Genomic DNA, 27,823 nt, shown 5'->3' on the forward strand with positions numbered 1-27,823 from the left:
CATGCTAGAGTTAACTGAATCAAAATGAACTGTTCATGACAGAAAACTTCCTAATGGAAAACAACCTAATATTTGTCTTTATGTCATGAATATTCCAGCCAGGAGATATATTGTGTAGTAGTTTGAATATATAAGACTACAAATACTTTATCGTTTTTGTTATAGAAAGCTAGCAATTTCATATGGATCAATCTACTATAGCCCTCTCACTAAAAGTGTTTTCTCTTTTGTATACTCATAAAGTGTATCTATATAGAAAATATATATTGATGTGCCTATACTACAACTCTGCCTTGAGACAGACTGTCTAAAACAAAACTCCTTGGACAGTCTTTCTATAAGGTTAGTATCTTACCCTAAGTTAAGTATTCATTAACTTGCCATTAAATACCGTGTCCTTCCTTGGCACAGAAATAGGAAGGAAGAGGAACAAAAGGAGGGAAAAGAGGCTAATTTGCTGAACACTGATTTTATGATAGGTCTACTACTAGTCCATTTTTATAGTTTTTCTCTTTTAATAATTAAAATAGCCATGAGAAGTTAGTAAGATTAATTTCATATTAGAAAGAGGAAAAACTTAGGCCAAGAGAAATATCAGTTGAGTTTATGATTTAGGAAGGGGTAGAAACAAATAACCAATATGCTTTTCCTCCAAAATGCATTTTATTTACCCTTGGCTCCTCTTTGAGAATGCTTGTGTCTGGGACTCCTGATTAGGATTTAAACCTTTAAGCATAATTTGAATGGTATTCATCTAAGGCAAATAGATCTAAGCAGCTGGTTTCACTTACATTATTGTACACAGGAAATAATGAATATTTCTAAACATGATATTTAAGTGTTCCATGAAATTTTACTTCCAAAACAAATGCAAATAGGTATGTCTAATAATGTCATCACATAGACCATAAAATATTAAAAAGGGTAAAATATGTTGAATGAAGACACAAAAAGAAATCAGTACTAAAATTATCATTTCATCAATAATCTTAAAGAAAATGCTAGCAATATTTTTGTAGATAATATAAACTTGAAAGCTTTAAAATAGGCAGAAAGATATTAATCATATTTGATGCTACAATGGTCAAACAGAAAACTTTTACATGTAATGTAATTCATACAAAATAACTTACAAGGTTTGGGTAAAATAGGGCTGACAAATGAAAGTCAGTAAAGTAATAGTGTGTTACATAATAGGAACAGTAGAAATCAGGGCTAGAAGGATGACTATCATTCTATTAATTAAGTATTTTAAAGTGTTTGTACAGTTTAGTACCATAAGACATCTGGGATAAAAGTATATTTTTAAGAAAAGTTCTTAAAAAAATTAAATGTAAAATTTATAGTTGCAAGTTGCAAGTGGCCTACTTGGACATAAAGGTGATACTGTGTCAACAATGCAATTAAAGGGAAGGGTAAGTGTTGTCAAAGTGTCTTTACTGACCCCAACTTAACTACAGAGGACTAGTTTTGTCAGATTTTTAAAAATAAAAACATACATATACAGTACTGATTTATTCAAAGATAGTAGATCCCTCTTTTCCGTTAGTTTTTTAAAGTGTCATATTTGTAAGGTTAAAAAAAAACCCGAACTCCTCGTATCACTTGTCTATGATTTCATTGTTACTGAGATTTTATGCCTCAAAGTCTACTCCTCATTATCATAATATAGCATGTTGAGGGCAGAGGCTTGGTCCCAAGGGATAAGACAAGACTAATTTAACCTAGGTATCACAATGAGACCCTGAGTGACAAATCCTATAATAAACTCCACTCACCTTCGTGCTATTCTAAAATACAGAGGGGAAAAGAAAGGGAAGAAAAGAAAAAGAAAAACAGCAATATACATGAAAAGCATAGAAACTAATCTTATTAATAAACTGTAAGGTAAATAGTAATCAATGCACATAATACTTGTCATTTCTCAAGTAACTAGAATACAACTAATATTAAAACTTTAAATAATTTAACGTTTCTTGGGGTTCAAGTGGAATTCAAGGAACTTGGTGTGTTTCATGACCATCATTATGAGGCACATACGTGATAAGAAATGAAGTTCTTATTTATAAAAGGGGAATTAAATAAATCATTCAGTTATAGTTTCCTACCTGTGCTGTGAGGCACTTCTGCTGGTGTATTAGCTGGAGCATGTGCACCAGGAGGAATCTGTATTCCAGTATAGTTGCCTGATGGCACGTTGCTTGGGTCATAAGCTGAAGATGATGATGGCTGAGTTGGTGGAGTGGGCAGAGAGGCTGCTCCAGCATCTTCATTTTCTTCAACATCTATCAGATCACATATACACAATGTTATCGTAGGTATTTTGAAATACAAATGTCAAGTATTCTTATTTCACTATACACATGACAAACCCAATTTTAAAATGCAATTCTGTTTAATGCAGTGGAGAAGCAGGCTCTATTCTTAAAAGAGTATTTTTAATTTTTTTATTTTCTTAAAAAATATAATCGTACCTGACAATATGATGATCACGTCTTTCAGGTTAATATTTTCTAATTCTGTAAACTTTGCATCTAGTGTATTTTTATTTAAAATAAACTTTTTTTAAATTTATGAAGACTCAAGGATATTTCTGGCAAAACATGTCACATTTACGCTACCCAGTAAGAACTCCATTTTCTGACAGCGGATTTTCGCTTAATATTTTCCGTGTACTAGCTACTATATGACTATCTGTGTGTTAGTTGTTTAACGCATTTAGCTAATAAACAAACAAACAAAAAAAACTACTGCATTTACCTATGTAGAAATGAGATATTTCATTTTGAAAAGTTTTGAAATGTAAACTTTTAAAATAAAGTGTCTCACAAGCCAACTTTGAAAACTACTTTGAAAAACTGAATTTTGGGTATAAAATGACAATCAGCTGCTTTTAAGAATCACAGTAATTTTAAATAAAAGAAAAGCAAGCTAGAGCTACAGATTTATCAAAGAGATATCTTATTGCTTCCTACCACATTTTAAAATAGCTTTTTTGTCTGATTATAAACATGATATTCAATCTAGATAATTTCAAATATATTCAATGTAGATAATTTCAAATAAGAAAAAGTTAAATTCCCCTACTAATCTGAGATGAGCATTTTATCACACAACCTTGTGGACTGATTTATACTTTATATACTTTAAAATGACTTTCCCTAATACTGGAGAACTCTAACATTTATACATTTTGGGAAAGGAAAAGGCTTCCACAACATAAAGACATTAAGGCACGACCAAAAGCTGGTAGAAACCAGAATAAAGGTAAGAGGAAATCTTACCAGGTAAGGTTTGATTTTATGTGGCTTTTCATCTGAGGGCACTCAACAGTCTACGCAAAAGAAAGAGTTGCCAAGAAGTTGAGCCATGAAATGTTTGTATGAACCCCAACTAAATACCTGCAAGCTGCGAATTATGCAAACTCATGTCAGACTCTAGGAGGCACTAGAGAAAAGCAACAACTTACAAGGTGAAAGCGGGGGCAAAGTTTGAGTTCTGGCAAGTCAATGGTCTACTGGAACAAAAATCAAGACTTTGTAGAGAAAGATGACACAGGATGCAGAGAAGATTCAACATGTTATCAACAATAGAAATTATTAAAAATTAGGAAAGAAAAGGAAAATGAGAGAAAAAGTCTACCGAAAAAGACCTAAAAATGATCCTGATAATGAATCAGCGAAAAAGCACTTTAAATCTGCTATGATAAATTTGTTCAAGGCCATAAATAAAAATATAGACATAAGAAATGAAAGAGAAAAACGGGGAGAGGGTAAAGACTGTAAGAAGAGAACAAAAACAGATGGGATTAATAGAAAACAAATGGCAAAACAGGTTTAAATCTAGCTACAGCAATTACATTAAATGTAAATGAACTAAACTGTTTCTCACACAGCGTTAAGAGACAGAATAGAATAGTACCTATGTGCTTTTTGCAGGAAATGTACTTTAAAATACAAAGATCTAGATTTGTTTAAACTAAAAGGATAAAAATAGATACACCATGGAAATACCCCACAGACAAGAGCTGGCAACTAATTTTAACAACAGACAAATAGAATTAATGACAAGGAATATTACCTGAGATAAAAAGGAAGATTTCATAATGATAAAAAAATTCACATAAATAACAAGCTGACAAAAGCTGGGGTGGCTAACTTTACAATAAGGCCAAACAGAATCCGTGACAAGGAATATTAGCAAGATATAGTGGCATGTTCTATAATAATAAAAAGGTTACTGCATAAAAAATAACTATAAGGATACATGTGTCTAATATAATAACAGAGCCTCAAAATGAAATAAACTGACAGAACTGGTAAAACCCCTAAAGTTGGAGATATTAACACAGAACATCATAACCAATAACTGTAAAATACATTCTTTTCAACTGCATATGGGATATTCACCAAGACAGACCATATGCTGGGCCATGAAATAAATCTTGGCAAACTACAAAATACCAAAATCTTTTGTAGTATGTTCTCTGACCAAAATGGAATCGAATTAAAAATCAGCAACAATAAGATATGCAGAAACACCTCTAATATTCTGAAATTGAACAACATATTATAAATAATCCATTATTCAAAGAAAAAAATCACAAAAAAAGCTGTAATTACGTTGACCTGAGTAATACCAAAATGTGCAGGATATCGCTAAACCAGTGCTCACAGGGAAACTGATAGATTTAAATTCTACTATCAGAAAAGAAAAGTTTAAAGATCAAAGATCTACATTTCCTCCCTAAGAAGCTAAAAAAGCCAAAAGCAAAATAAACTCGTGTGGAGGAAGAAAAAAATAAAAAAGAAAACAAAGAATAAAAAAATTTTACAAAGTACTTGTTGAAATATTTAACTCACCCAAAAAGAAATGATCTGAACAGTCCGAAATCTATTGGGGAAATTGAATTCATGGTTAAAAACCCTCCTAAAAAGAAAATGTATGGCCCAGATGAAATAAGCAGTGAATTATATCATTCAAGTAAGAAAAAATACCAATCTTACGCAAACACTTTCAGAAAACAGAGAAGGGATTACTTTCACCTTGTTTTATGAGGACATTGTAACTCTGATACCAAACCTCACAAACACTGAAATGTAGATAAACAAATCCTTAATATCAGAATTAAATTCAGCCATATAATACAAGGCCTTATCATGACTAAGTTTACCAATGACTGCAGGGTTGGTTCAACATTTGAAAATCAATCAATGTTAACTCACATTAACAGAAGAAAAAAAAATCTTATGGTAATTTCAATAAATGCATAAAAAGCACCTGACAAAATTCAACATCCATTTATGACAAAACTTCTCAGCACCCTAGGAAAATAAAGAAAATTTCTCAGTATCACATAGGGCAAAAAACAAAACAACGGAAAAATTTATTGCCACTGGTGCAATAGGCAGGAAAAAGAAAAAAATGAGGATTAGAAAGGGAGAAGCAAAACTGTCTCTCCTTACAGATGACATCATTATTTACATAGAAACTCAAGGAGTTTACAAAGTAATTATCAGAATCAACAGGTAAATTTAGCAAGGTTGCAAGATAAAATACTATATAAAAATCAATTGTAATTCATATTAGAAGCAAAGGACTGAAAAACTAAATTAAAAAATAATTTCAGGCCGGGCACGGTGGCTCAAGCCTGTAATCCCAGCACTTTGGGAGGCCGAGGCGGGTGGATCACTGGATCACGAGGTCGAGAGATGGAGACCATCCTGGTCAACATGGTGGAACCACGTCTCTACTAAAAATACAAAAAACCAGCTGGGCGTGGTGGCACGTGCCTGTAATCCCAGCTACTTAGGAGGCTGAGGCAGGAGAATTGCCTGAGCCCAGGAGGCGGAGGTTGCGGTGAGCCGAGATCGCACCATTGCACTCCAGCCTGGGTAACAAGAGTGAAACTCTGTCTCAAAAAAAAAAAAAATAATAATAATAATAATAATTTCATATACAAGAGAATGAAAAGATACAAAATACTTGAAGTAAATTTAACAAAAGAGGTATAAAACCTCTATTCCAAGAAATCTAAAATATCACTGAAAGAAATTACAAAGTTTAAATAAATGGAAAGATATATTATGGTCATGTACTGAAAGACAATTCTCCCTAAGTTTAATACAATGCTAATCATAACCCAGTAGGCATTTTTTTTCTAAAAGAGAGAAACTGAAAATCTAATTCTATAATTTATGTGGAAACTCAGAAGGACAGATTTGTTAAGATAAAGGAAAAATAAAATTAGATGGAGTCACTCAATAGATGGGTCAAGGTAACACACCAAATGAGGAACACGTTGACTCCAAAATCCAAACAGGCCCACTAGGCGTTGTACCTCTTTTCTTGATTGTAGGAGTGGCTAGGTGGAACAACTTATCATCACCTTAGTATAAATATCTTGACATGCCCCCATCACTGGACGTTTAGAAATTTCACTAAGGTCCCTGAATTTTAGTCAGATTGATTTCCCATTCTCTGAGAAGCAGATGTCTTACCAATAAGTCCAGAACAGTTGCTCACTAGGTACAGTCAGCATAATGTCATCAATATAATGGACCGGTGTAGTATCTTATAGAAGGTTAAGAAGGCTATTAAGATCCCTGCAAACTAAAGTGTGATACAGAGCTGGAGAGCTGACATAACCCTGAGGCAGGACAGTGAAGGTGTATTGCTGGCCTTGCCAACTGAAAGCAAACTGCTTCCAGGGAAACTTACAGACAGGTATGAAGAAAAAGGCACTAGCCAGATCAATAGCTATATACTAGGTACCAAAGAGTGTTAATTTGCTCAACCAATGAAACCACAACTGGTACAGAAGCTGCAACAGGAGTCATATGAAGGATCACAATAAAGAATAATGATTAATGAATTATAATCATCAAATATAAATTCATAAGCCCACAATGATGTAAATAATAAGCAAAATGAATAAACACACATTTATGTACAGATTAGAAAGTTCTTCCTTATAGTAGAGTGCCAAGTAATTAAAATAAAAAGAATGAACGCTAAACCCAGAAGGTGAAGTTGCATAAAAATATAGGATATTTACATAATATCAAAGTATCTTCCACAATTTACTTATTAATAACAAAGGGAAAAATAATTTTAATGGGGAATAACCCAGAAGACACCACATTACCCAAGTGGTCAGTCAATATCATCAATATTTCACCAAAATTGTATACTTCTAATATAAGGCAGAGAGGACACAACTTTATTTTTGGCTATTCCTGCAAAAAATGCATAGGGTTAAATTAATTATGAGGCAACATGAGACAAACTGAGCAACAATTAACAAGTAATTGTACTTTTCAAAAACATCAAGGCAAAGAAACACTAGAAATCCTAAGGAACTACTCCAGATTAAGGAGACTAAAGGGACATGACAACTAGATGGAATGTGTGATTTATCTGTATGAGAAAAAAAAACTACAAAGAATATTATTGAGTCAACTACTCAAATCTGAATACAGATGGAGATCAGATGATAGACTGAATAAATACTATACTTCTCTCAATGTTGATAATTACACTGTAGTATAAAGAATGCCATTATTCTTAGAAAATACAGAAGTACTCAGGAGTAAAAGACCATATCTCTAATTATTAACAAAGACTTCAAAAATATATATTATCCTCTTGTGAAGCCATAAGCCATTTCTGAGAAAATACTGCTAAAAACTGACATTAACATACTGGATTATGATATCAGGTTGTATTTTAAAATCTGACACATGCACACACATATAAAATAACCTCATGTCCTCTCTTGTGTATGTGTGGTGGGGGAGTGGGGAAAGAGGGAAGGGGACGAGGGATGCGCAAGCAGGAGAGACTATGAATCAATGAGAGAATGTTTAATTCTGGATCAAAGGCATATGAGAATTCTTTATATCATTCTAGCAACTTTCCAGTAAATCTGACATTGTACCAAAACAAAACCTCTTTTATTTTACCATATAAAATGAGTAGTTTCAAGGATCAGCTGTTTGTTTTTTATATCATTAACTCTATATACAGATGCTCATCAACATATGATGGTGTTATATCCCCAATAAATCCACTGTAAGTCAAACATAGAAGTCAAAGACACATTTTAAATACCTAACCTACTGAACATCATAGCTTACTTAGCCTAGCCTACATGAAACGTGCTCAGAGCACTTACGTAAGTGCAAAATCATCTAACACAAAGCCTTTATGTAATTTATTAAATACTGTACTGGAAGTGAAAAACAATGACTATGGGTTCTTGAAGTACAGTTTCTACTGAATGCATATTGCTTTGCTATCTTCTTAAAGGTGAAAAACTGTAAGTTAAATCATAAGTTGAACCCTGTCTGTAATATGTATTCAAATGTCATGGTGCTGTGGTATTCAGTTAGAATTTAAAACACAGCACTGTTTTCAAAAGTATATCCTATTTTGTTCTTTATCAAAGTTAACTAAAGTATCTATTATTTTCTACCGGTTTTACTAGAAATTAAATGCCAGAACAACAATTATGTTTTTGTTAAATATACTACCTTTTTCACTTATAGTTGCAAGAGTTAAAATACAACAGAATATAAATCTATACGGAGAAAAAGAAGAAAACAAATCAAGATCTTAAAGACTTTTTTTAACACAAACTGAGATTTAATGACATTATGTCTTACAACTGTATAGGCTATCTTTGAGGAGATATTATTGGATGTTATGACATTAAGCCCTGACTATGACACTAGGTTATGTTTTAAGTTAATAAGTTGGCAAAGTATACAGTGAAAAGATTCTCCTTTATATTGTACAGGATTTATTATTAGTATTCTGTAGCTTACAATTTCCTACTATCCAGAAACTCCATCAAATTTGTATGCAAATAAACAACAGAAATGACAGCTTCCATTTAAGTTGGTTTTTGGAAAACAAAAGCTATCTACACTTTATAATCTATTTGACTAATATTAATAGTAAGGGCCTACAGTAAGGTCCGTGATAATCAAAATGGACACTTCCTACTTTCAAAGGCAAAATATTAAGTGCTTTAAGATTAGAGAAGTCACTGATATTGAAAGAATGCCAACAATCCCAAATTGACAAATTATTACGTATTTCAATGTACCTAAAACGAAACAGCTAAAATAGTTCTGAAAAGTAAAATGGCTAGTTGGTTTCACAAAAAATTTCTAGGATGCATTTAAAGACGAGATAATTCTACTGTTCCAAAGCATAAAAAAAGACTAGAAAGATTTTGACTATATTTATGAAGCAAGCATAACATTGATACCAAAAAAGAAAACTGTAGACCATTTTTAGTTATAATTGTCAATGTAAAAATCCTAAATGATATAGTAGTAGTGAACTGAACCCATCAGTATAATTTAAAAAATAATATATCACAACTAAGTGGGGTTTATTACACAATGTAAAGTTGGTTAATAATATTCAATCTTTTAATAAAATTCATTATAATATAGAACTAAAGAGTTTAATTAGATTGTGGTTGGCCAACTATGGCCCATGGGCTGGCTGCCTGTTATTGTAAATAAAACTTTACTGGAACACAACCACATTCATTTTTTTTTTACATACTATCTATGGCTACTCCTGCACTACAACAGCAGAGCTAAATAGATGCAACAAAGACTATATCATTCATAAACTGAATATATTTATTATCTGACCCTTTAAGAAAGTTTACTGATGCCTGCATTGGATAATTATCTTCACAGATGCCTAAAAGTATGTAACAAAATGCAAGGATTGTTTGGAATTTTCTCAGTTCCTAAACAGTTCTCTTTTTATCTATTTGCTATGTCTAATAAATAAAAAGTAGGTGAAAAAAGGTTTTTCTTTTTGATTACAAATTAACTGAAAGGCCAAGTAAAGTAGAAAGACCTTTATTTTTTCACGATTAAAATTTGTAAAACATATTATGTGATGGTAAAATTTTCCTGTACATATTAAGTTAAAAAAACATAGCCAAGTACAGAACAGTATGCATATTACCAGTTGTATGAAAAAAGGGAGGATATATATTTCTACTTGCTAGTAAATTCGTAAAAAATGATCTCTGTAAAGATACACAAAAAAACCAAAAACAACACTTGAGTTTTGGTAGGATCTGGTAAGATGGGGGATGTGGTAGACAGGAGAAATTCATTTCATATTTTTTATATACTCTATGATTTTTTGAACCATGTGAATGTATTACTAACTTCCCAAATAACCTACACAACTCAAATAGATTCATAAAAAATATTATAGTATTCTTTGTGGTTTGAAAACATTTTACAAATTATAAATGGATTGCCTTTCCTATATAACAGGAATGAAATCTGATTAAAGGTAAGACACAGGTCATTTTGTTGGCATGGGCAGGTATTACAGCAGTTTGACCTTTTCTTTCACTGTTCCTAAATTTATGATTTTATACTTAACTTTCATAGATTCTGGGCCTGATGAAAACAAAACTGTATTGTTCCCTCCAAATAATGTTGATTCTACTAATTCCTTTTACTTGTAATAAATAAATACATACCATTATCTTCTTCAATTCCAACAGGGCCTGCTTGAGGAGTCTCCCCATTCTTTAAACAATTATGGATGTATGTTGCCTTCCACCGGGCATATTTCCTGTGTTTCAAATTCTAAAAGAGAGCATTTTTATATCAATATCAGACTATGGTAAAGAAGTAAAAAACATTTATAATGAACTATATCATATTTCTGAGATAAAACCTATTTTTGTAGATTACAGCTCTGAAAGAAATTGGCACTCTCCCCACCCTATTGACAGACTTCACGAAAAGTTACTGTCCTCAAAACAGATGCCCAGTTTTCTTTTATTGTTTAACATTTCAGAAAGGATCTACAACGGAAAAACAGGAGTGTCCTTCCAGCAAAAATTGCAACTCTTCTGCACAGGGGAGACATAGGCTAAAGTAGAATTCTAAGACTAAATACAAAAGTAACAATAGATTGAATTATTTTCGCTAAAGATAAAAAACAGATCTGTACAAATCTAGAAAAAAATGAAAAGAGAAATAATATGATGTAGTGGTTAAAGCAAATACGAGACTGATAGGCAGGTAAATCTGACTTTTTAGCTAGTCACATGCTGGTTAACAGCTCTGAACCTCAACTACCCTGATTCTAAAAAGGGAAAAATAATACTTCATTGAGTTGTAAGAAGAACTGAAAAGATCATGAAGAACCTGTTAGTTGCCTCTTCTTCTATGCCTTAAAACTAATGTTACATGCTATAAGATAAAAATGTGCTTTAAAAAATGGAGGTGCTAGTGATTTTAGTTTATATTTTCAACTGACCTTTATTGTTGCATCATTATCACTTGGGAACTTGTTAGAAATGCAGAATCTTCAAGCCCATCTCAGATCTACTGAACTCAATCTGTAAGTGCCAGCCTGCATCTACACTACAAGACCCTAGGTGATTTATATGCATATTAGAGTTTGACAGCAAACTTGAAAACAACTACATTAGAAATAGAGGGCTGGACACAGTGGCTCATGCCTATAATCCTAGCACTTTGGGAGGCTAAGGAGAGAGGACTGCCTGAGCTCAGGAGTTAGAGACCAACCTGGCCAACATGGTGAAACACTGTCTATGAAAAATACAAAAAATTAGTCGGGCATGGTGGCACGCACTTCTAATTACAGCTACTCAGAGGCTGAAGCATAAGAATCACTTGAACCCAGAAGGCGGAAGTTGCAGTTGGCAGAGATTGCACCACTGTACCAGCCTGGGTGACAGACTGTACCTCCTCCTCACCAAAACAACAACAACAACAACAACAAAAACAGTAGCCTTTTGCAAAGATCCAACAAAGCCATCAGTAAGTACAAATGCAGCACATGGTCCGGATACTTAGTTGAGTATTCTATAATGCAAGTCTCCAAATACTACTACAGGTAACTTATGCACACAAACCTAAAAAAATTAACCCTTAAGTTACTGAATTTGTATCAGACTTCCCTTTTCTTTTTCTTTCTTTCTTCTTTTTTTTTTTTTTTTTTTTAAGACAGAGTTTCGCTCTCATTACCCAGACTGGAGTGCAATGGCACGATCTCGGCTCACTGCAACCTCTGCCTCCTGGGTTCAGGCAATTCTCCTGCCTCAGCCTCCTGAGTAGCTGGAATTACAGGCATGTGCCACCATGCCCAGCTAATTTTTTGTATTTTTAGTAGAGACGGGGTTTCACCATGTTGACCAGGATGGTCTCAATCTCTTAACCTCGTGATCCACCTGCCTCAGCCTCCCAAAGTGCTGGGATTACAGGTGTGAACCACCGCGCCCGGCCCCCCACTTCCCTTTTCTTATCAAATTCCTCTTATATATGTAATTAAAAATCTATACATTGATTCTGATTTTCTTCCAAGTATGACATTTTGCTCCATTTCACAAACAAGCTTTCCAACAGAAGTATCCATATTTAAAGTCTTTACTTCACTATTTGGTTCACTATGGTGGGTGGGGAGGGTATATTTCTTTTCTGTTTAGTTCATTTTTTCCAGTAACACAAAAGGTCAGATAATTTGAATATGCCTATGTCTTTTACTGGTAGGGAGCCCACATGTTCCAGCCTATACTTCACTTAAGATGTCAGTTCATTCGAGGAACTGCTCTTGGTAGCATCAACTGCCTCATCCACAACAGAAAATCCCAAGGGACACTTTTCAGGTATCATCTAACTAACTGCTGAACTCTCTAAACGTATTAAACCCTGGACTATGCCAATCTTTGTGAAACATTCTCTATCTCTGGTTTTTATGACACTCTATTCTTATGGTTTCTCTCCTATCTCCCTTGGCTCCTAATCCTCTAGCAAACCTTCAAATAATTTTAAATACTCTGTCCTAGCAGAGACTGCAAAATAGTTGGTGCGATCTATAACTCATATAGAATTTTAAATATGAATTATATTTTATATATTCAAATACTGGAAATTCAAATATAGCCAAATTTCTAACTTCTCTTTAAAAAATGAAAGCTCTGGGCCCACATTTATTTAGCAATAATTATCTGAGCTGAATGAATAGAGGCAGTTCCCTTCAGATAATGTATATTCATTCATTCCCTCCTCCCTCATCTCAAGTTCATATATCCTATCAGTTGCCATTTATTACCTCACAGTGGGCTGTCTTAACTCATACCACCTACAAGATTCTTACAAGCATCATGATCCTGCCATCCTAGCTTGTATTTTTTACTTCTTCATATGCTTTCCCATAGTTTAAATATTATTGATAAACTTATTACTCTGAAATTTATGTATCTAGCCAGAATCTGCTTTGACAAATATCCAACTATGTGACATCACCACCTGGATGTCTCACATACAATTAAAATTAAAACTATTTTTTTGATTCCCCTACCATGTTTCCTTCCCTTGGGAACTTCAATCTCAAGTAAATGGGAAGAGTCATTTTTAACAGCTCTCCCTATCCTTTGCGTCCCTCCTCACTCTCTCACCTAATTCACCAAGAATTCAGTTGATTTTCCCTTTGAAACATACCTTGATTGGTCTTCATCTTCCCCTTTTCTCTGCAATAGCCCTCTAATTCCCAATTTCTATTTTGCCCTAGCCCCGACCACATCTTCCTTATCTAGTACTCTTTTTTTTTGAGACGGAGTTTCATTCTTGTTATCCAGGCTGGAGTGCAATGGAGCAATGTCGGCTCACTGTAACCTCCACCTCCTGGGTTCAGGCAATTCTCCTGCCTCAGCCTCCTGAGTAGCTGGGATTACAGGCATGTGCCACCATGCCCAGTTAATTTTTTGTATTTTTAGTAGAGATGGGGTTTCATCATGTTGACCAGGATGGTCTCGATCTCTTGACCTCGTGATCCACCCACCTCGGCCTCCCAAAGTGTTGGGATTACAGGCTTGAGCCACTGCGCCCGGCATCTAGTACTTTTGAGCACGGTGATCTTTCAAAAATATAGATTCATTCATGTCAAATCTTTTCAGTGGCTTCCTAATTCATTTAAAATGTAAAATAAACTCTGACTTGGGCTACAAGGGTCTACTCCGCCTGGTTCTTGATTGTCCAACTTCCTCTCTATATCCCTATCCCATTCACTGACTACCATCAAGCTGTGCAATTTTTTTTTTTTTTCTGTTACTGCACATGCCATGGCCCACACAACCTGTTTTCTCAGCCTGCTGTCTTTCTTCTTCCTTACCCACCTAACTCACCCCTGCTCAGCTCATTCCTCATTATGCCAGATCAAATTCCATTTCCTCAGAAAGGTTTTCCTGAGGTTTCCTATCTAAGGTCAGACTCTCCAGTAATCTTATATCTTTTTTTTTAATCATTAACAATATTTATAATTGTTTATAATTATATATATTAAATAATGCTTACAAAGTATCCTCTCCTAACCCACAAAACACTCACATACCTTACAATACAAGTTCATTAGAAGCAAAGACTATGTCTATCTGTTGTTTATACCAAACACTTGGCTTTGTGACCAGTATGTGGTAGTTGCTCAAGAGTATACACATCTCCAATGTATTTAACTGATTCTGATTGAAGTTTCTGTGGTAGTATAAGAGATCATTATTTCTGTGGTATATAAAGGACTACTGGACTTAGGAAGTTCTGTTACATTTATAATACAGTTAGACAGAAGGACTTGAAATTTCCAGTGTTTGTTTTAGACCTATGGAAACGGCAATATCTTATGGTTCACCTTTTTCTTCCTTTTTCATTCTTTCAGAGGAGAGTATGTGCTAAAGCACTGACTTTTCCAAATTATTTTTAACTTCAAAATCCTGAGCAATTAGAATTGAAGGGCTACAAACGCTGGATTTGTATCAGATTTGAGTCTTTACATTCACATGTCCACTTGACTTCAGTATCTGCAAAATGATATTATTTTAAAATGTTCATTATTAACCTATGCTTCAGCAATGAAAACTAATGAAGGTAATTAATTACCCTTAATTTTTAGTGGTTTAAACTTTCCCTCTTTTGGGGAAAACGTAAGATATGTATGGTTAACCTCAACATACTTTTAGGTTCTATAAAAGTATGCTATTAATTAAGACCTTTAATTAGCAAGATGGGATATATATAAATAAGTTAATACATTATTTCCACCCTTAGGAAGGGAGCTAGTCATCTTGCTACAGATATGAAATTAAAATAAAAGGAACGATTACTATAAAAACACATTTAGTAAGAAGTATTAAAGTTGTTTTCCATACTAAGTACATGGAACAGTTCAGAAAATAAAGAAAAACCACAATAAGGTTATGGAAATGATACTTTAGTATGGCCACGCAGGATGGGTAAGATGTGAAAAAGTGAAAGTGATGAGATTCTGGAGAGAAGGAAACGTACAAACAAAGGAAGATATAAGGAAATATTCGGGGAATAAAGATAAATAAGGAAATATTCGGGGAATAAAGATAAATCAATTAATATGCCCTGGATAGAAGATACATATTAAATGCTAGTTGGATAAGTAAGATAAATCCAAGATTTAAGTCTTGGACTGACATCTTCATAGCATTCTGTAGGTTATTAAGCATTTCAACACATTTTCTTCTTACTTGTTCCTCAGAACCTTGAAATTTGGGCAGGTCACATTTTACTCACAATAAGGCTTTGAGACATTATAGGACTGTCTCAATGTAAATACAGTTTAATCTGGCATTCAAGGCCCTCTACATTGTGGACACTCAGTCTTATTTCCATTTCCCTCAACCAAGATTGGATTCCTGCCTTACCTGCATTCTTTTCTCATGCTATTCTCTCTTACCTAATACAGCTCCCCTTTCTGCCCAGTCTCCTTGTCTCCAAGGCTAAGTGCAAACGTTTACTCCCTATGAAGCACCCTCATTTCGAGTAAGTCAACAGTTATTTATTATTTACTCAAGTCAGGTACTATGCTAAGTGCTGGGGATATATGAGATGAATGAGACAAGCATGAGCTTTAGAGTCTAATGTGAAACCAGACAGTAACTGCCATCCCTAAATGTGTCATGTGTCTTATCTGGAGTCCCTTATTTCTTCATCCTTCTTTCTTGGGATTCTATAATCCTATCACTTTAGAGATGAAGAAATGTCATTATAAAAGTAAAGTAATTTACTGAAAGTCATACTGTTTTAGTAGTAAAGTTAGCCACTCAATTCAGGTCTACCTTGGTAAACTACAATTACCACACTGCATTTTGCAATTCAGATGAAAATAAATTAAACAACAGAAAATAAGCCTTAAAGGTCAACTACTTAATGTTTATCAATGTGGAATGTACCTTCTGGTAGTTACAAAGACTATTTCAAAAGTAAATAAATTTCTAAGGAAGGTTTTAACTGCTTTCTTTGAGGGTCTTTAAAATTAAGACAAAATTTCTTCAAGCTGAAATAATTTAATCCTGTCTAAAGAGTTAATGGAAAAGTTGTAGTAATTTTAGAAGGTTCCTTTGGCCCTAACACCTAAGTGTGAGCAGTGTGGAGAAGTTTAAACCAATTTGGATTTCTGCATTAGTATGTGAAATTTAAGAAACTAAGCTGAAAAGAGTTACTTTTAGTAAAGCAACATATTTGATTTTTATTTTATACTATTTCCAAAACATCCCTATTCCTACAAACCGATGCATATACTATTTAGCAGAAATTTCTGGCAATTGTAACTCAATTAATTCACTTTCCAATGTTGTTTTATTTAAAATTAAGGATGTAAAGGATGCTGGATATTAATCAATGTTTTAAAAGGAAATTTTCAATGTTTTAAAAGGAAATTTTAAGAGTTTCGTTAACTCCTTTTGGCTGATTAGACATCCTTTCTGGGAAACAGGAACTGCGAAAAGAACTTTTACTTTTGTCCCTGGCCTCTAAGTTCCTGTTTTGTAACTGGATTGATGAGAATCACTGACAACTGCAAATTTTGGCCACTAGAATTAGCATGAATTTTCATTTATTTATTTTATAATGGTTTATTTTTATTTTTGAGATGGAATATCGCTCTGTTGTCCAGGTTGAAGTGCAACATTCGCCTCCTGGGTTCAAGCAATTCTCCTGCCTTAGCCTCCTGAGTAGTTGAGATTACAGGCGCATGCCAACGTGCCTGGCTAATTTTTGTATTTTTAGTAGAGACAGGGTTTCACCATGTTGGTCAGGCTGGTCTCGAACTCCTCACCTCCTCCTACCCGTCTCAGCCTCCCAAAGTGCTGGGACTGCAGGTGTGAGCCATCATGCCCAGCCTTCATTCAATTTTTAATTTGCTACACTGAAGCATAACTGGTTAGAGAACGGCAACCATAGGCTGGAGCAGGAATTTTCAAACTTAGTGCCTCTAAGAATCACAAGGGTGTAATAATGAATTCCTGGCTAGAACTATGAAAAATATTATATAAATTATTCTCTATCAGCATACCAGAAAGTCACCTTGCAAGATAAAGTTTTATATTAGCTGTCTCTAACTAATTCTTCCTCTTTGATTTTATCTTGAATCCATCCTAGGAAAGTTTTTAATCCCTATAACGCACTGCAACAGCTTTTGACAAGGTCACAGATTACTTCTACATTGCTATTAGGTTGGTGTGAAAGTAACTGTGGTTTTTGCCACCTAAATTCAAGGCTTACATTATCATCTTCCTTGACCCCTATCACCATGAATCGGTGATTATTTCTCACCCCATTCCTTGATGTCCCCCTTTACACTTACTTTCCTGGTTATCAAGACCTCCTGGTTTTCCTTTTCCCTTGCCACCCCTCCTTCAGTCCTTTATACTGGTTCTTTTTCATGTTTCAATGTCAGGAGTACCACAGGCTTCAGCTCTTGGATTCCCTGTCTCCTCCTCTTTCCACATTTGACGATGTCATAGAGTCTAATGGCGTCTAATGGCTTTAAATATACAACTTTTAAATAACATGAGGTGTATTTGCTGCCAACTTCCATATTTATATATTCTGTGCAGACTTCTCTGTAAGTACACATACAATCCATATTTTTCCTGTATGTTTGATAAGCTCCTCCAAGTTCAAAACTAACTCCTGATTCCCTCCACAAGTCTATAAATGGCAACAATGGTTAAGCATAAGCTCACAGTTGTCAAGTCCAACCCTTGGTCATTTTTGAGTTACATGTATCTTTTACACTCTGCCAATGAATCTATTAAATTATGTCAGCTCTACATTCAAAATATATCCAGAATCCAACCACTACTCACCATGTCCTCTTCTGCAAACTCTGGTCCTAGCAAGCATTATCTTTAACCTTGATTATTTAATGATGTACTGATGAGTTTGCCTTTTCCACTCTTGTCCATTATAGAAAGGAATAATACTTTAAAAAATACAAGTCAAATTTTATAAATTCTGTTTGAATCCTCCCCCCTGCAACCCCCATCCTCATCTCCTATCTTATCACTACTTCTCATTCTGGATTCTGCAACATTGTTCTTGTTATTTCTCAAACAAGAATAGGTAGCTTTTACTGTCCCCAAAACATAGCACTTTCTCTTGCCTCTTCCTGGAACATCCCCCAAATTACATGTAAAAATGCAATACACATTTGCATGAGAATCCACAGCTTTCATAACACTTTCAAAGTAGTCAGTATTAAAATGGGATTAATAATCTCTAAATCTGTGGCAACATCACAGATAATACATTTATACTTAGTCCCTCAACCTCCCAAGTTATTACATAAACAAGAGTTTCAAATAACTCCCAAAACACTGAGACATGGTATAATGAGAAATGCTTGAAAAAAACACATATTAAATTTATAATCAAAATGACTCAGATATTGAAATATAGTCATAGATTACATGTATTTCCTGATATTTATTCAACATTTTAATTCTTTTACATTTTTCAAAGCACCTATAATCTCATCACACAAGTTTTAAAAAGGATAGTAAAACTATACCCCCAAAGTCATAACTATAACTTAATACACAAATACTTAAATATAATTCCTCTACTTTTATCATAATATCGGAATATATGTTCCAAGCAGCCAAAAGATTTCCAAATAAGGTATGATCGGTAACTGTATAATACTTAATCTACTGGGGTAAGAAAAGAAACCAATGTTATTTTTTGAAAAGAAAATATAGTTTTCATCAAACTTAGAGAAAGTTTTAAAAATAGGACAAGATACTCTCACATATCTTCTCAGATTCTCCAGCTATTTAATTTTTGTTTTATCAATTTATTTATACAAAGGTATAAATTTGTGTATATACATATATATATAAATAAAAAAATATGTGTCTGTGTGTATACATATTCTTTTCTTTTTTTCTGTACCATTTAAGAGCAAATTGAAGACAATGTCCTCTTATCCCTCCACTGCAGTTTCTAAAATCTAGGACAATCTCAAAAATCGAAAAATTTAATACTTACACAACACTACTGTCTGATCCACAGTACCAATACAATTTGTCAATTGTCCCAATTATGTACTTTGTAGTTACTTCCCCTCCAGGCCCAGATATACTCTAACGAGCATGATTAGTATTTCTTGACCTTGACATTTTAAAAAATACCAACCAAGCAGTAAAATGTCTATCAATTTCTAAGATGTCTCCTGATGATTAGGTTCCAGTTATAAATTTTTGGCAGGATTATTACTGAAGCGATGTTTGTCTTTTTCAGTTCACATGATGTGGGCTGTCCAATATTGGTCGTGTTAGGTTTAATGACTTGGCCTAAAGAGGTGTGTGACAAGGTTTCTCATTACTGAATTACTATTTTCCTTTGAAATTAATAAGCAATTTGATGAGACATTCAGACAAGTAAATATACTTCTTTTCATCAAACTTTCCATTTACTACTTTTAAAGTCCACTAATAATTTTCTAATTTTATTATTATTTGTATATTTATAGTTAGAATACTATGTGATAAAGAGCCTTCTCAGTATGTATGTATGTATTTGTATGTATGTATGTATGTATATATGTATATATGTAACTATCTATCAGTCTGGATCTATACAGATTTTTAATTTATTCAATGAGTCATCCATTAATATCATTCTTATTTTTATGCTCAAACTGTCCCTGGCTTGGACAACGGGAACCCTTTCAAGTTGGCTTCTGGGTCCTGTAATTATGATAACACTTTCTTACTTTATATCACAAGAAGGTCCAGCCTTATCTGTAGCTTTCCCTGACTCAGCCCTAGGTTAAGCACTTTTTACGAAAGTCCTGGTACCTTGTACAGATAATGGTACCTAGAATAGAAAATCAGGCAGTAGGGATGCTCATTGTGTGCTCACTGCTACTGGTTGCATCACTGCTCCTAGGAGAGCATAGAGATACACAAACTATAGTATACATATAACATCTATATAAATACATCTATTCATCTAATGTAATATATTTAAAAGCATGAATAAGATTACAACAATTCCAACCTAACACCACAACACTAGTCTTCTCTCATTCCACACTGCAACTAAATTCCCCAAAAGTGAGACAACTGTCTCCCTCAATATATTTAATCATTTGGTTACTCCCAGAATACAGAATAAGGCTTAAAACTGCCAATCCACACTAAGATAAACCAAACCTGTAAGCAAAATAGTTCAATATTTAACTTCTGCAGTAAAACATACTTTGAGATGCATACATCTTCAGTACACACAGATTAATATACCTGTGTAAATCATACTTCTATTTATGTTCCCTTCCAAATCAACTTCCTTTGGTGTGTGCATATTAACACACATACATATTTATATGAAGGGAATCACGTAGTCTGTAATCTTCCAGCTCTTTTTTTGCTCAGCATAATGTCTTCTAGATTTATTCACATTGTAGGCAGTACCACTAGTCAGTTCCTTTTTGTATCTAACACCCAATGCGTTAGATACAAACAGTGCCCTGTTGGTGGGCATCAGGGTTGTTTCCAGCTTTGGGCTATTATGAATAAACTTCTCATAAGCACTCCTGAACAAGTCTTTTTTAAGACATACGTTTTTATTTCTCTTGGATAAAAACCAGAAAGGAATTGCTGGGTAAAAGGGAGTATGTTTTGCATTTTTAAAAAATTGACCAATTCTTTTCCTAAAGTAGTTATAACATAACATTTCCATCAAGCAATGTAGGAAAGCTCTTGGTTTTTCACATTCTAGACAATACTTTATCCGGCCACTCTTTATTCACGCTATTTTATTGATTTTTAAAACTATTCTATCAATGACTAACAAGTGGGTGTTGAAATTTCCAACTATGATTATAAATTTTTTCTTATTTTTCTTCTGTCAATTTTTGTTTCATATAGTTTGGAAGTTTTATTACATGCACAGATATTTGTAACTGTATTTTCTTAATGAACTGACCCCTTTATTGTTATAAAATGTCCCCTTTTATCTCTAGTAACCCATTTTCTCAAAGTCTATTTTATCTATGGCCATTTGGGATTCTGCTTGCTTAGTATCTGCATTGAACATTTTTCCACATTTTCATTTTCAAAATATTTATCTATTTGAAGAGTATCTCTTATATTAAAAAACAAAATAAAACAAAAAAACCAATATACAGTTAAGGCTTGCTTTTAAAAAAAAAACAAACAAAAAACCTAGTCTGAAAACCTCTTAAAATTTGAGTGTTAGTCCATTAACAATTATGGTATGTATCAATATAGCAGCAGTATTTGGGCCTAAAATTTGCGATGCGTTTTTTATTGGTTCCACCTGTTTTTGTTTCCTTCTCTTCTCCTTCTCTCCCTTTTTTAGGGTTTGCTAAATATATATGTGTAGTTAAAGTAATTTTTATAAATATAGTCATCTACCTTTTAAATAAATAAGAAATATATAGTCTTTTACATTTACCTACATTACTATGTCCAGTGTGCTTCATTTCTTCCTGTAAATCAAATTCCTACTTGGTATCCTTTTCCTTCAGCCTAAAAAACGTACTTCCTTTTAGCTTTTCTTTAGTTCTTTGGAAGTTTAGTGCAGATCTGCCGGCAATGAATTAATTTCTCTAAAAATGGCTTTTTAAAGCCTTTATTTTTTGATGCACAGCCTCGCCGTATGCAGAATTCTGAGTTGATAGGGTTTTTGTTCATCTGTCTTTTGTTTTTTTTAGATAAAGTTTCCCTCTTTGTTGCCCAGGCTAGAGTGAAGTGGCATGATCTCAGCTCACTGCAACCTCTGCCTCCCGCCTCCCAGGTTCAAGCAATTCTCCTGTTTCAGCCTCCTGAGTAGCTGGGATCACAGACACCTACTAACACGCCCAGCTAATTTTTGTATTTTTAATTGAGACAAGGTTTCTCCATGTTGGCCAGGCTGGTTTCGAACTCCTGACCTCAGGTGATACACCCGCCTTGTCCTCCCAAAGTGCTGGGATTACAGGCCTCAGTCACCAGCCTGGCCTTGTCTTTTTTGTTATTATTTTCAGTCCTTTAAATATGTCATTTTATTATCTTCTGGCCTTCAATTTTTTAAAAAATGAGAAGTCAACTATCCCTCACAATATTGTTACCCTGTGAGTAATACATTACTTCCCAAGGCTGCTTTTTCAAGATTTTCTCTTCCATCACTAGACTCAGTGGTTTGACTATGTTTTTAGGTGTGATTTCCTTTGTATTAATCTTACTGGTGTTCACTGTGCTTATTGGATCTGTAGCAGCATTTTTACTCAATTTGGAAAATCTGTGGTCATTATTTCTTCGGATATCTTTTAGTACTCGTTTTCTTTATACTTTCCTATGGAATTCCAAATGTACAAGTGAGACTCCCAAATTTAGTAGCAATAATACATAATGTCCATGAATAAGCTCATCTAAATATTAAGCACATATATAAGCCAGATCAGTTAGGATAGTTTCCATTACAATTTTTATGTATTTGCTGACAACTTCTCTACACACAGCACACTAGAATATTACTAAAACAAATGGTTTAAACAGTATTATATGATGGAGCTATGCTTCAAGCTCAGCTTACAGGCAGAAACTAGCAATGCATATACATTTAGTACTCTGAGTGGACCACATGAACTGCCCTTTGTGTAGGCAAAAAAACAAAACAAAACAAAACAAAAACCATGTAACAGAAAAAGCATATTTAGCATATTTTTTTGAATGTAACCCTACTCTCTGATCCCCTTTCTGAAAACTCAAGTTTTCATCTTACACCCTAGTTCATAAAGACTTCTTAATTGGTCTTCTCAACTATACTCCATACTATTGCCAGAATCTGCAAGAGCTAATTTTTTAAAGCACTTATATGCTAGGCACTTTGCTAAAGGCTTTACACACATGTCCTACGTGTCTCCAGGACAACTTGACAAAACAGGTACTACAATTTTTGTCATCTTACACATGTGGGAGCATAAGTTAACTTACCCAAAGTCATGCAGTCATGGAGTGACAAAATAGAATTTTAAGCCGAATGCCTGTATTCTTAACTACTTCATACTAATACAGTATGCACAAATACTTCATTTGTTCACAACTGATCGATTAGATGCAAAACATTGTTCTTGGCAATTATTATACAAGTGAATACAAGACACGTGGAATTTTTACTCTACTAAGACATAACACTACTCTCATATTTATTTATTACTATGATAACTGCTAAGAATGAAACTTCCAGGATACAGTAAGAACATGAAAACCTAAAGTATGGTGTACATAAGGAATACATGCTTTTGTAATTAGAAAATTTCTCTGCTTTACCATGGTTTTCTAGGCTAACAATAAGACGTTGTTCAGTCTGAAACCTTCCAGTGCAGATGGATACCCTTAAACAGACTTAACTTCCTCACAGCCAGCTCTTCATGTGCATTATTGCCTCAGTAATTGTACAGCCCTGTTTTTCAAGCAATGAGGACCATAACAGGATCCAAAAAGGATTTAGATCTGTGCCAATTAAAATGTGGTACCAGAAACACTGCTGGTCTGTAAAACTGTTTACAAGTTTGTGACAAGATAGTACTGAAACTGGATTTAGAAATATTTGAAACACATATAGCAAATTAGGCTGTATATCTATCTGTATGTCTTTTTAAAGTTTCTCTTTTGTAATTCATTTATTGCTTGCATTTGTATTTTACAAAATCATCAGTCACTAAAGGGTTGAAAATTTAAAAAAAAAAAAAAAAAAAAAGGCTGAACCTTTATCACAGAGAGTTTGAGAAACATTGTCCTAAGCTACATATCTGGGGACAAAGTATTTTATATTTTTCAGACCTTCAGTTTTCTCACTATAATTCAGAGTTGTGAAAGGTGACACAAAATAAGGTATCTAAGTATAATGCCAGGCTAACGTTAGGTAGTGCCAGTGGATTCCTTTCCTATATTTCATCATTGACACATCATGTATCATCAGAGTTATTCTGTTTCTCTTTCCAGGATAGAACACAAGCTCAATGAAGGCAGAAAACATTATATTGATCTCATTCCCTCAAATTAGCAGAAACTCCATAAATAAAGATAGTATTATCTTTCACCTGTAATTTTCATGTTCTATCTAATTTGGCAGTATTCAATCTTAACCAAAGATTACGAAGGAAAAACAGTAAAATGTTATTTGTTCCTCAAACACTGCTAGCAGTAAAATGAATGTAAAACACAATGAAAGGAAGCCCATCAGTAATACTGGCCACAAAAAGATTACATAAGATGCTACAGTAGAAAAAGAAAATATCATGTTGACTCTATTACTAAAACTGGGCACAAGAGAACCACAGTTTCTGTAACAACAGAGTTAGAAATTTATGTAACAGCAAATTTAATTAAAATGCTGCAATGGAATGATATAAGGCACAGTTAAAAGAGTTAAATACATATACCTAAAACAGATAACTGAGAAGTAGAACAGTGGAAGACAAAATATTAAAAAATAAACAAAAATGTTGAAGGACTAAGGAAAAGACATTAGTTTTATAGAAGTATGAGTAATGACATGAAAGGAAAAGAAAAAAAAAATCAAGAAATGACCAAGAAAAGTATCATTGAATAAATGAGATCTATTACATTTTAGAAAAGTTATGAAATATCGTAAGTTATATATAAACAAGCATAAGGCATTTTTCCATCTACAGATTAAAAAATGAAACACTAACTACAAGCAACTTTTTTTTTTTTTTGAGACGGAGTTTCACTCTTGTTACCCAGGCTGGAGTGCAATGGCGCGATCTCGGCTCACCGCAACCTCCGCCTCCTGGGTTCAGGCAATTCTCCTGCCTCAGCCACCTGAGTAGCTGGGATTACAGGCACATGCCACCATATCCAGCTAATTTTTTGTATTTTTAGTAGAGATGGGTTTCACCATGTTGACCAGGATGGTCTCGATCTCTTGACCTCGTGATCCACCCGCCTTGGCCTCCCAAAGTGCTGGGATTACAGGCTTGAGCCACCGCACCCGGCCTACAAGCAACTTTTGAAGCAGAAACTAATTAAGACAAAGTCCCTCCTTCAAGTACTGGCAATATCATTTATTCAAAAATACAATACACAAAAATGAAGTCAATATAATCATAGCATAATATTCTTAAAGTTAGAACTTTAAAGAAAGGTGAGGGAGAGCTGAGAGAATGGAGAAATTCATGTAAGTCCTAGAATAATGTAGGTGAGACTTGAAGAGAAGATAAAACTTAGGCAAAGCAGGCGAAAAACACAACATTTCCAAAGGAAATGAGAAGACAGTGAACAGCCTGGTCTACAAATAAAGTAGGACTGGCAAATAGTGCTGCAAGTAGAGCACAGAGCATGACAGAAAACCTGGAAATCTGACAGAGGAGCTTGGACTTAGAGTGCCAGGAAATAAGAAGTCCCTGTAGGTTCTTTAATGACAGAAGGATGAATTGCAGGGGAAAAAAGATCCAAATAAGATGAATTAATTATGCAAACTGTATAATCCATCTTGTGGACCAACGGCCTTTTTGAAAAGGGATTGAATTTTAAGTAAAAAGAACTTAATTAGAAGACCCCAAATCATCACGTACAGACACCATACAGAAGGCTTCATTAGTAAGGTTTTTTACTTCTTGCATTAGTCTGTTTTCACTGCTGTAAAGGAATACCTGATGTTGGCTAACTGATACAGAAAAGAGGCTTTCTAGTTCTTCAGGCTACATAAGCATGGTACAAGCATCTGCTTGGCTTTTGGTGAAGCCCAGGAAGCTCTTACTCACAATGGACGGCAAAGAGAAGCCAGAGTGTCACCAGGCAGGAGAGGCAACAAGAGAGATACCAGGCTCTTATATTTTTTATTTTTTGACAGACTTTCATTTTTATTACCCAGCCTGGAGTGCAATACCCCCATCTCGGCTCACTGCAACCTCTACTTCCCAGGTTTAAGTGATTCTCCTGCCTCAGCTTCCCAAGTAGCTGGGACTACAGATGCCTGTCATAACACCCAGTTAATTTTTTGTATTTTTAGTAGAGACGAGGTTTCACCATGTTGGCCAGGCTGGCCTTGAACTCCTGACCTCAGGTGATCCACCGGCCTCAGTCTCCCAAAGTATTGGGATTACAGGCATGAGACACCGTGACTGGCTGATGCCAGCCTCTTTTAAACCACCAGCTCTCACATGAAATAACAGAGCGAGAACTCACTTATTATGGGGGGGGGGGCACCAAGCCACTCCTAAAAGACCCCCCCACCATGACCACCCCTCCCACCAGGCCTCACCACCAACACTGAGATCACATTTCAACATGAGATTGTGCGGGGCAAACATCCAAACTATACAATTCAACCTCTTCTCCCCACCCCCACCCTCCAAATCTCATGTCCTTCTCACACTACAAAATATAACCACCTCTTCCCAATAGTCCTCTGAAGTTTTAACTCATTTCATCATCAATTCAAATGTCCAAAATCTCATCTAAGAATCAAGGCACATTCTTTCTACCCGTGAGCCTGTAAGATTAAAAACAAGTTATTTACTTCTAAGATAGAATGGTGGTACAGGCATTGGATAAGTATCCCCATCCTAAAAGGGAGAAATTGCCCCCCAAAAAGCATAATAGACCCCACATAAGTCCATGAACCAGCAGGGTAGACATTAAACCTCAAAGTTTCAAAATAATCCTTGACTCCATGACCAGCATCCAGGGCACACTGTACAAATGGTGGCCTTGGACGGCTCTGCCCCTATGGCTTTACAAGGTGCAGCCCCTGTGGGTTGAAGTTGAATGCCTGCATCTTTTCCAGGCTCAGGGTGCAAGCTGCCAGTGGCTCTACCATTCAGGTAAGTCTGGGTGGTGGCAGCCCCATCCCTACAGCTCCTCTAAGCAGTGATCCAGGTGGGACTCTGTGTGGGGGCCCCAACCTCACGTTTTCCCTCAGCACTTGCCCTAGTAGGATCTCTTTGTGAAGACTCTTCCCTGAGGCAGGCTTCTGCTTGGGCATCCAGGCTTTCTCACACATCCTCTGAAATCTAGATGGAAGATGCCAAGCCTCCCTCACTCTTGCATTCTGTGCATTTGCAGACTTAATCCCATGTGGAAGCTGCCAAGGCTTACTGTTTATGCCCTCTGGAGCAGTGGCCCAAGCTATACCGGGGGCCCTCTGAGGCACAGATGGAACTAGAGCAGCTGGGATGCTGGGAGCACTGTCTGTAGACTGCACAGAGCAACAGGGACTCTGGCCCAGTCCCTGAAATTATCTTTTCCTCCTAGGCTTCTGGGCTTGTGAAAGGAGGGGCTGCCTCAAAGATTTCTGAAATACCTTCAAGGACCTTTTTTCCCACTTGTCAAGTAGCACTTGGCTCCCTTTTACATGCAAATCTCTCTAGCAAGTAGTTGCTTCTCAGCCTGCTTGTATTCTCCAGAAAATGCTTTTTCCTGGCTGGGCTGTTAATTTTCCAAATTTTTATGTACTGT

At 34.9% G+C, this 27,823-nt stretch overlaps 1 protein-coding gene across 2 annotated transcripts in view; it reads right to left on the reverse strand.

Annotated features, from left to right (window-relative positions):
* The window catches only part of VTA1 (vesicle trafficking 1), a 69,184-nt gene that overhangs the window by 12,012 nt on the left and 29,349 nt on the right, over positions 1-27,823 (reverse strand). For both annotated transcript variants that reach the window (XM_003926865.3, XM_074397382.1), the window contains 2 exons: positions 10,532-10,640; positions 2,109-2,285 (listed from right to left, as the gene is read on the reverse strand). In XM_003926865.3, the coding sequence (XP_003926914.1) occupies positions 2,109-2,285; positions 10,532-10,640 (286 nt within the window). The remainder of the gene's footprint in view (positions 1-2,108; positions 2,286-10,531; positions 10,641-27,823) is intronic.

The sequence above is a fragment of the Saimiri boliviensis genome, chromosome 4, assembly GCF_048565385.1.
Source record: "Saimiri boliviensis isolate mSaiBol1 chromosome 4, mSaiBol1.pri, whole genome shotgun sequence".
Taxonomy (NCBI): Eukaryota; Metazoa; Chordata; class Mammalia; order Primates; family Cebidae; genus Saimiri; species Saimiri boliviensis.